Source organism: Dreissena polymorpha, chromosome 8 (assembly GCF_020536995.1).
Source record: "Dreissena polymorpha isolate Duluth1 chromosome 8, UMN_Dpol_1.0, whole genome shotgun sequence".
Lineage (NCBI taxonomy): Eukaryota > Metazoa > Mollusca > Bivalvia > Myida > Dreissenidae > Dreissena > Dreissena polymorpha.
The window spans coordinates 73,109,514-73,119,860 of NC_068362.1; the positions used below are offsets into that span (position 1 = coordinate 73,109,514).

The following is a 10,347-nucleotide window of genomic DNA, read 5'->3' on the forward strand; positions in this document are numbered from 1 at the left end:
AGGAGGTTTGCGTGGATTACGTTGGATATAAATGTCGTTCATGCCTCTGTTATTTCAGTCTTTTATAAACATGGGACATAATTATTCGTTACGAACTTAAACCCTTCAATCGGTGTACTGTTCAATGTTTAATATTTGACTTATAATAATGGTTTCACATTACTTTACACTTACCACTTCTTATCACTCTGTTTATAATCAGGATTTGAATTATCACAAGTTGTTTTGATACGAGGATAATTAGCGCCAATTTATTACAACATCTCATGAACAAACCTATAAAGTTGTTTCATATGACAAATTGTTTTAAAACTATGCTTATTTATGCCAATATATTTTGTATTTTTGAAATCCCATAATGCACTCTGAAATTATGGGCCAAACAAAAAAATGTTCTTTCGCTGTAACCTTATAAGGAATTCCCAAAATTCTGAGTGTCAACATTGACCTTGACTTTGAAGCAAGCAACATGTTTGTTGCATGTGGCCCGTCCACTTGATATTTTTGCTATTTCATTTTGAAATCAGACAAATCACAACACAGTTATTGACTAGAAACAAACATCTTATATGACCATGCAGAGCCATATAATGAATATGCGAAAAAAACGTGTCCATTGTGACCTTGACCTTTACAATGCCAAATTGTTTCTTTATGTGATTTGTTTTCTTGATTTGCTGATAAGTTTTGACAATTATTTTAAATTCCATCATGCTTTACAGATTGATGACCCAGACACAAAAACATGTACTTTCACGAAAACCATATAAGGAAGATGCAGAAATGTCAGATGTCCACTGCGACCGAAATGGTTGTAGCACACAACTTCTTTTGTTAATATGATGATAATTTTACCAATTTATTAAGAATATCCCATGATGCCCAAGATAGTTATGAGCCTGACAGGATATCTACCACAATTATACTAACACAAACCGACAGCCTGACAGGATATCTACCACAAACATACTAACACAAACCAACATGCATTACATTATATGCCTTTCTGCCATTATCATGGCAGGGGCCTGAAAATATCATCCTTTTACAACTGAAAGGATCTATAAGTATGTGCATCTAAGACTGATATGCTTTTATGACTTTCAATTGACATATTATTGTATCAAGTTAAGCTCTTATGTGCCCTCGACATATTACCAATAGCAGAAGAATGGGAGACGGAAAAGCACACAAAAAACGTATTAAATGTCCTTACTTGGTGTGCATGTGGTCCCATTCAGCAAGTGGTTGTCAAGACATTGGCAGGTGTCACTGCAGATAGCCCCAGTTACAGCGCACTCTTCCACGTCCAGACATACCTGTCCGTTCTGCTTCCCTGCAATCAAATGAGTCATGTTCTGAGAAAAGTAGGCTTAATGCATGTGCGTTAAGTGTCGTCCCAGATTAGCCTGTGAAGTCCCCACAGGCTAATCGGGGCCAACACTTTCTGCTTTAATGGTATTTTTAGATTCAAGGAAGTCCCTCCTTACCCAAAATCAAGATTAGGCGGAAAGTGTCGTCCCTGATTAGCCTGTGCCGACTGGGACGACACTTTACGCACATGCATTATGCCCAGTTTTCTCATAACATGACACAAATAGTATCAGTTGTTATTATACATGTAATTTTTCTGATTTTTATTATTAAAATTACTTTGCTATAATTGGGAATATTGCATTCTGCAATGTGTCAAATTGAGTAAAAAAACTACTAAAATAAAACATTTTATATGAATTTATACCTCATATATACTATATGAAAGGTATACTCACTAAGACTGCACCGAGTGTCATCGAGGTACTTTGTCCCAGGACAGACACACTTGCGAGAGCCTGTGCCGAGACACTCAGCGTCAGGCTGTCATGCAATCTGAGGTCTGTAGGCACACTTGGTTGTATCGGATCTCTGTTTACAGAAGAGAGAAGTCTAGTATTCATCCATGTCAATGTTTTTTCATGTTCTTTGTATTCTATTTTAAAGCTTGATTGGCTGATTCACTATTAAAATACTTAACAAAAACAAGCATATACATGTTACCTATAATCACAGTAAAAATGTATATCATTATGCACATAAATATTCATAAATATTCATAAAATATCATAAATAATCATGAACAACAATAAATCATAATAAATAATCATAAATAATAATTGGCAATCACATCGTTCTACTTTAAATGGCTTTTTTTTCAATTGATATGCATGACAAATTCACACCTACAATGGGTCTAAAACAGACACTATATCACACTAAAGCTTACAGAGTTTGTCCTTGAACAAAAAATCTGATTCATGCGGGCAATACATCATCTGAAGTTTGTAACTAACTGTGCCAAGTTAATTCAAAACTGTGTACCAGGCTTAGATGTATGACTTTGACATGAAACATGCACAGAGGTTCATTTAAAGTAGATGTTTGACCTTGAAAATTGGGACCTTGAAACTCTCCTTGGAAACAGCATCTTAAAATGATGAACATTTTGCTAAACTAACACTTACTGCTGTCTTTTAATAAAATGTTATATTCCAAACATAATTTTTACAGTTGAACTCCAAGCCTGACAATGGCATTGAACAGGTGACATGTCATTATTTCTTCCATTTTTTTTACATCTTTTAGTGCACAATTAAGGTATGTGCTGGACCAGAACATTTCCTTCTCTATGTATGCATATAAGGAACATGCATATATTGTATAAGTGTCAACTGTGACCTTGACTTTAAAGCCAACAAAACAGTAGTCCCACATTATGGAGTTTTAAAATTATTATATTTTGTGCCAATTATTTTGAAATCCAATCATGTACAATAACAATATAGTCTGGCAGTAAACACATGTTTTTACTATATTTATGCCCCCCTTCGAAGAACCAGGTGGTTGTCAGACGATAACTCAAGAACGCTTGGGTCTAGGATCATGAAACTTCATAGGTACATTGATCAAGACTCGCAGATGACCCCTATTGATTTTGAGGTCACTAGGTCAAAGGTCAAGGTCACGGTGACCTGAAATAGTAAAATGGTTTTTGAATGATAACTCAAGAACGCATACGCCTAGGATCATGAAATTTCATGGGTAGATTGATCATGACTTGCAGATGACCCCTATTGATTTTGAGGTCACTAGGTCAAAGGTCAAGGTCATGGTGACCGGAAATAGTAAAATGGTTTCTGGATGATAACTCAAGAACGCATACGCCTAGGATCATGAAACTTCATGGGTAGATTGATCATGACTCGCAGATGACCCCTATTAATTTTGAGGTCACTAGGTCAAAGGTCACGGTGACCCGAAATAGTAAAATGGTTTTCGGATGATAACTCAAGAACGCATACGCCTAGGATCATGAAACTTCATAGGTAGATTGATCATGACTTGCAGATTACCCCTATTGATTTTGAGGTCACAAGGTCAAAGGTCAAGGTCACGGTGACCCGAAATAGTAAAATGATTTTCGGATCATAACTCAAGAACGCTTTTGCCTAGGATCATGACACTTCATAGGTACATTGATCAGTGACCCGCAGATGACCCCTATTGATTTTCAGGTCACTAGGTCAAAGGTCAAGGTCACAGTGACAAAAATCGTATTCACACAATGGCTGCCACTACAACGGACAGCCCATATGGGGGGCATGCATGTTTTACAAACAGCCCTTGTTATTTAAGGAATAAGTGTCCACCGTGACCTTGAACTTCTTGCACAGGGTGTAGTTGACCTCTTGTAATGATCATTCGTAATTGTTTTTCAAAATCCCGTCCTAGACAACAAGAAACCATCGGAGACGGGTGATGCTCCTCAGAGGTTTTTTTGTCACAATATTGTACTATATATTCAGATAAAAGGAAAAGTCTTAAGGGCACAGTAGTTGGGGGACAATAATTTTTTTAAAGAAAATTTCAAAAGGGCCATTACTCTGTGAAAAATCATCCGACCAAAACCCGCTGATAATATGCACATCTCCTCTTGGTAGTGAAGCTTCCCATAAAGTTTCATTGAATTCCGGTCATTAGTTGCTGAGAAATAGCCCGGACAGGAATTGCACTATATGTAAAGTAAGTGGATAATTTTTCAAAGGGCCATAACTCTGTGAAAAATCATCCGACCAGAACCGGCTGATAATATGCACATTTCCTCTTGGTCAGTGAAAGTCCCCATAAAGTTTCATTGAATTCATTAATTGCTAAGAAATAGCCCGGAAAAAAAATTGGCACAGACGGATGGATACACGGACAGACGAAGCGGCGACTATATGCGACCCCTAAAAAAATTTGGGGGAGTATATAAAGGAGCATAAGTTTTGCAATGTTTATCATCGACAATAATCACTCATGCAAAACTTCATATCATAAGGAACAATGCTTGCAAGTTTGAATGTTGTATGTTTGCAGACAAGTTTGTGCCTACAGACAACCAGATAACCAGATAGACAGACGGACAGACCAACAGACAGACAGACCAATCAACAGACAGACGGACGGAAGTACATGCGGACTAAAGGAAGTACATTCAGACAGACAGAAAAACAGAAACACAACCATTGAATTTGTAAGAAGACCGCTGTGGCTTCTACATAGGACATTACTAACACAGCGCTTACTGAGTTTGCAGGAGTCATCAGCGGTGTCGTGGTAGAAGTTGTCAGTGCAGGCACACTTGTTGGTGTTGTTGTTGTTAAGCATGCAGAGGGAGCCTCCTGTCATACACTGGCCATCCACTGTGCACACTGACCCGTAGGTGAGCTCTGTTAGAAAAATAGGAACAAGAGATGTGTTTGTTAGAAACATGATGCCCACTTTTGCGCCGCTTTGAAATTAGATTTCAATACCGGTATATCATTTGGCAGGTTTAGAAATTATCTCCCTTTTAAAGATTTTTACTTTCCTTGGATTGTATTTTTTGACTTTTGACCTTGAAGAATGACCTTGACCTTTTACCACTCAAAATGTGCAGCTCCATTAGATACACATGCATGCCAAATATCAAGTTGCTATCTTCAATATTGCAAAAGTTATGACCAAGGTTAAAGTTTTGGGACACACACAAAGAATAAATTAGACTGGCACAGTGACAGACAGACAGACAGGCCAAAAACAATATACCCCCGATCTTTCAATCGTGGAATGATTTTTGATTGGTTGAGAATTTTTACTTGATAAGTGAAGAAAATATCCTGTAGAGCCATTCTAAATAGCTACTCCATTAATGTATATTATTCTATGCATTTTTCTGTTTTGCTGAAGTACATGGTTTATTCAGCAATAAATTACGAGAAACCATATTTGTTGCAACTGGTTAGCTAGTATTTGTCGGACAGCAGTTTTTACCAGATGATCTTTTTATTTCGTGTATTGTTATGCTTAAAGCGGCCTTTTCATGTTTTGGTAAATTGACAAAATTAAACAAGTTGTTTATAATTCGCATATTGTCGTTTTAGTTATAATATATGTGAGGAAACAGTAATATTGAAGATTTACCATGCTCTAAAATATCCATTATATGCATCTTTTGACAATTTAAAAACCTAAAAATTATAAAGTGTTGCAACGCGAAATGATTGAATAATTTGGAGAGTTCTGTTGTTGTCATTATATTTTGTGATACTACCAGGATTGCTAATAACACTATATTATGTGAATTGGGAATAAGACATCAATTTGGGAATAAATTGTGTTTTATCAAAAGTATATAATATGCAGTTTTATATGTTGTTTTTATCTAGTTTGACAAATTATAATTAAAACAGATACTTGCATATATAATAGCATAATTTAAATTGATTTTACTTCAAAACTGGATTTTAAATTAATTTAAAAAAAAATCCTCATGAAATGAAACTGTGTCCATGCCGCGCATGGACATGGTTTAAAAATACACTTTAAATGATAACAAGGGACAAAATTGTCACAAAACCAGGTTTTCATTGTGAAAAAAAAATCTGATAAAGGGAGAAAACTCAAACTGAACTTTTGAAATGACCAAAAAAAATTAACCCCCTTTGTAAGTTTTTTTTTTTTTCAAATCTATTTTTAGTCGTGGCGACCTTGACATTGGAGATATTGACGTGATTCTTTCGTGGGACACACCGTCCCATGATGGTGAACAAATGTGCCAAATGATTTTAAAATCTCACAATGAATGACATAGTTATGGCCAGGACAAGCTCATTTATGGCCATTTTTGACCTTTGAACTCAAAGTGTGACCTTGACCTTGGAGATATCGACGTAATTATTTCGCGCGACACACCGTCCAATGATGGTGAACAAATGTGCCAAATGATTTTAAAAATCTGACGATGAACGACATAGTTATGGCTCGGACAAGCTCATTTATGGCCATTTTTGACCTTTGAACTCAAAGTGTGACCTTGACCTTGGAGATATCGACGTAATTATTTCGCGCGACACACCGTCCAATGATGGTGAACAAATGTGCCAAATGATTTTAAAATCTGACAATGAACGACATAGTTATGGCCCGGACAAGCTTATTCCGCCAGCCCGCCAGCCCGCCAGCCAGCCAGCCAGCCAGCCCGCCCGCATTCGCCAATCTAATAACCAGTTTTTTCCTTCGGAAAACCTGGTTAAAAATACAATCGCTGTTAATGAAAAAGTCATGGAAAATTGCTTATTAAGCTTAAATTATAGATAATATATTACAAAAATAAATGTAGATCATGAAATGAATAGTTTTGTTTGAGAAAATCACCAAAATGATGTCCATTCCCAGTTTGATGTCTTATTCCCAATGCACAAAATACAGAATTTAATATATACAGTATAAAATACATCCGTCATTGCATGAGGACGGATGGCCAAGTGGTCTAAGAGGTAGTCTTTTCTCCATGACTCCAGGGGTCAGTGGTTCAAACCCAGTTGAGGGAAACTTTTTTTTCTTTTTTTTTAAATTCTATTCTTGTTTATTTACTGGTGCTTTTTAGATCTAATGTTTACAATAATCAATACAGAGCATTTAATTACAAACATCAACACATGCCGAAATCTGTGAAAAGGCCCCTTTAAAGGCCCTATCAAGGTGACAAATCCAATTATTATGCATATAAACTGGTCTAATTTTTACCGGATTTCAGTTACTCTTGCATAAAAAATGCTAAATAACACAGCTTAGGTTGTCAAGAATTGTTGAAGATATACCCGTTTCATAATTGGAAGAAATGTTTACAACTTTGCAACTAACGTGATGTGTAGCCTCAAAGCGGTGATGTATGCTTAAAATAGCAGAAAGAAAATTCAATTTTCTATTCTATTTTAAACAACAATTTACCAGCAGGAAGTAACTTATTAGATCACTACAAACTGTTTAACCATTTAGAAGAGACCTACTTTGTGAGCCGAAAGAAAATTCAATTTTCTATTCTATTTTAAACAACAATTTACCAGCAGGAAGTTACTTATTAGATCACTACAAACTGTTTAACCATTTAGAAGAGACCTATTTTGTGAGTGATACCGGAAAACGTTGAAAATCAACCATATATTTTTGGTGACCTGAGTCACTTTCATATTCCTGGGTAAACAACGATGTAAATAAACTGATTGTTTGTAAACACAACTGACTTGGAGGACACTATTTTGAGCTCAAAACAAGTTGTATTGGTCATTTTTTATGGTAATGTCTAATAGCATATACTGGTCATGTACGTAATTCCGGCCACTTTTGGGACTATTTAAGAAAACTCTTTAGTGTTAGGCAACTGCTTGAAACTAAACTTCACATATATAATCCTGGGTTCAAAACTCACCTAGCATGAACATTTAAATAGAATTAGATCAGTGAATGTTACTTAATGAACAGAAAATGATGACATGTAAACTATCCATTTTCGTAGGTTAAATGTACCTAAAAAATCGGCCACTTTTCAGTTTGATCTGCAGATAAAATTACAAAGCAATATCTTTAGACAAATGTCCTTCAATTTCTGAGTATTAATCAATGTTTATACTATTAAAATTTTTGACTTGAAATTTAAAATAAATGCGAAATTATTATACCAGTTACTCCCCCTACCTATTTTAATAAATATAAACAATGGGCAACTGCTAATTCATAAAAAAATAATTGTTTTTAATGGGTTTAATCAATTTTTTCAAACAAAGCTAAAAAAGTGAAAACATTTTGTTTAAAAAGTTTACTTCAGTGTTGATTATTAGTAAACGCTTATATATAATTTTAAACATGTAATCTAGTAATATTCTTATCAAGGGAGGTAATTCATATATTAAAAAATTATATTTATGTTCTGATTTTTATGTTTTGAATATATTTTTTTGTACAATTAATCGGTAAAACTTTATTTAAAGTTTATTAGATAAAATAAAAATAACTTTGTCAAATATATATGTTTCTTATATGAATATAATTGTTGCAACTAAGAAGACATCACTTTCCCCACGAGGCAAATATTTCCTGCTATATTTGTGACATTTTAACACAAAAGTTTACAGTGATATGGTTCTTACATTTCCAAAATATTGAGAGTAGGGATGGTTTTCATGTTGATTTTTCTAAATAAAAACAAAAAATGTGCGTTAAGATCATGAAAATGATTTTACACAGGTGGCCGATTTTTTACGTACAGGCCGGAATTACGTACATGACCAGTATATATATTGTTTTCTAATAACCTTTATCAATAAAAAATGAAAAAATATTAAAAAATCGGTAAATAATTACGGTTCGTCACCTTTATAGGGCCTTTAAACAGTATTTGCTTCGTCACATTATATATAGTTACAGAAACTTGTTTTCTTGAACTTGACTGCAAACATTCGTTAAAAGGCAAGAATTATAGTTAAGCAAATACAATGTTTATAAATTTTGTCACAATTAAATGTAAAGTAAATTCAACTAATGTTTCTTTATAGATCTTTGTTTGCACTGATATTGGAAACAAATTATAACTTTATTTACACACGCAGAAGACAACATATTGTACCATCAAATTGATGTATTGACTTCATTTTAATATTTCTGTTAAGAAAAGAATCATTTTAACTCTAATTTGTTTCAAATTACTCAAATAATAAATGTCAAGAGAATACGCCTGTACAGTTGAAAATAAACTCCCTTTAATCACCCCTTATATAGCCCTTGTACATACACATGCACACATCAAACAAAGGTTTTGTTTACATTCCCTCGTAGATGACAGAACCAGGATGTTTCAGTTAAATTTTCATGCAATATTTCTTATTATTGAGGATTGAGTAATTCAAGAAAATCCCAATATTTTGTCTGATAAATACTTGCTCACCAGTAGTGTTTTTGGTTCACATATTATACCAGTAGTGGGACTAGTTTCTACCTTAACAACAAAAGTTTAGATGGCTATAACATGTATTATTATTTTGTGAAAAGTATTGTTTACTTCACATTAAAGTGGGTTTTGATTTGTTTAGGCATTTAAAGAATATTATTCAAAGAAGGTAATTATGATAAAATGGTGTATTACGTTAGCATGGTGTTTTGAGTTTTGTACCAGTCTTGATGGTTGTGCCAAATATTGCATTGCACGGAACAACTAACTTGATTGATACAAGTTATTAGAACACTTAATCCTTTCCCACTCAGAAGTAAAAAGAAAATGGCTATGTTCAAACAGCATAAAACCAGAACAGCCTGCGAGAAACTCGCAGTCTGTTCAGGTTGTATGCTTTTTGCTTCTAATCAGTATCTAAGGGTTGGAAATGAATCCTTTAAAAGTTGAATTTAGTAAAAAAAGGTCTTTCATTAAATTTAACTTTCTATGGGACTGCACATGCGTCAAAATATCTAGGTGGGAAACTGTTTACTGCATTATATTATAAAGAAATTGGTATATATTGGTCTATTAACATTGGTAAAAGTATTGTTTGTAATTGATACCAGAAATAGAAAGAGATTATGTTAGCTTTTCAGTGTTAAATCTCTTCTAAGGTGCCTACAGCAAAAACATATTGGCCCATATATTGTTAGGAACAAGCAACATTTATAATTCAAATATTTGTAATTTGATTCCAAGACAACTTTTATTTGACAAAATCTATCTAAAAGATGGAATTTTAAGTAGCTGTTGTTTGAAATCCTAACTTCACTATAACTACAGGCACATTCTACATACTGTCGGCACACAAGACTGGACTGGTTGAATCATCAAGGTACTTGGCGTCTGGACACCTGCAGATCACGTCACACACTGAACCAGTCCGAGCACACTGGCTAACGTGAGTACAGGGCTCCCCATCCTTCTTCTCTGTAACAAATAAAACACACGCATGTTAACAACATGGTGTGGTGGTTGAGTCAGGTGGTGCGGTGGTCAAGTGGTAACACTCTGGTCTA

The 10,347-nt window shown here is 34.6% G+C and overlaps 1 protein-coding gene and 1 long non-coding RNA gene across 2 annotated transcripts in view; one reads left to right on the plus strand and one right to left on the minus strand.

The window, feature by feature from the left end:
* Nucleotides 1–2,592, minus strand: part of LOC127840633 (uncharacterized) — a 317,893-nt gene extending 315,301 nt beyond the window's left edge. Inside the window, exons 1-3 of the mRNA XM_052369044.1 lie at nucleotides 2,566–2,592; nucleotides 1,773–1,857; nucleotides 1,217–1,336 (exon numbers count right to left, since the gene is read on the minus strand). Coding sequence (XP_052225004.1) covers nucleotides 1,217–1,336; nucleotides 1,773–1,857; nucleotides 2,566–2,592 — 232 coding nt within the window. The remainder of the gene's footprint in view (nucleotides 1–1,216; nucleotides 1,337–1,772; nucleotides 1,858–2,565) is intronic.
* Nucleotides 2,593–2,946: 354 nt separating this feature from the next.
* Nucleotides 2,947–3,437, plus strand: LOC127840321 (uncharacterized). Its single transcript, XR_008030526.1, has 2 exons — nucleotides 2,947–2,997; nucleotides 3,282–3,437. It is a non-coding gene; the product is annotated as an uncharacterized LOC127840321 (long non-coding RNA).
* Nucleotides 3,438–10,347: the final 6,910 nt, after the last annotated feature.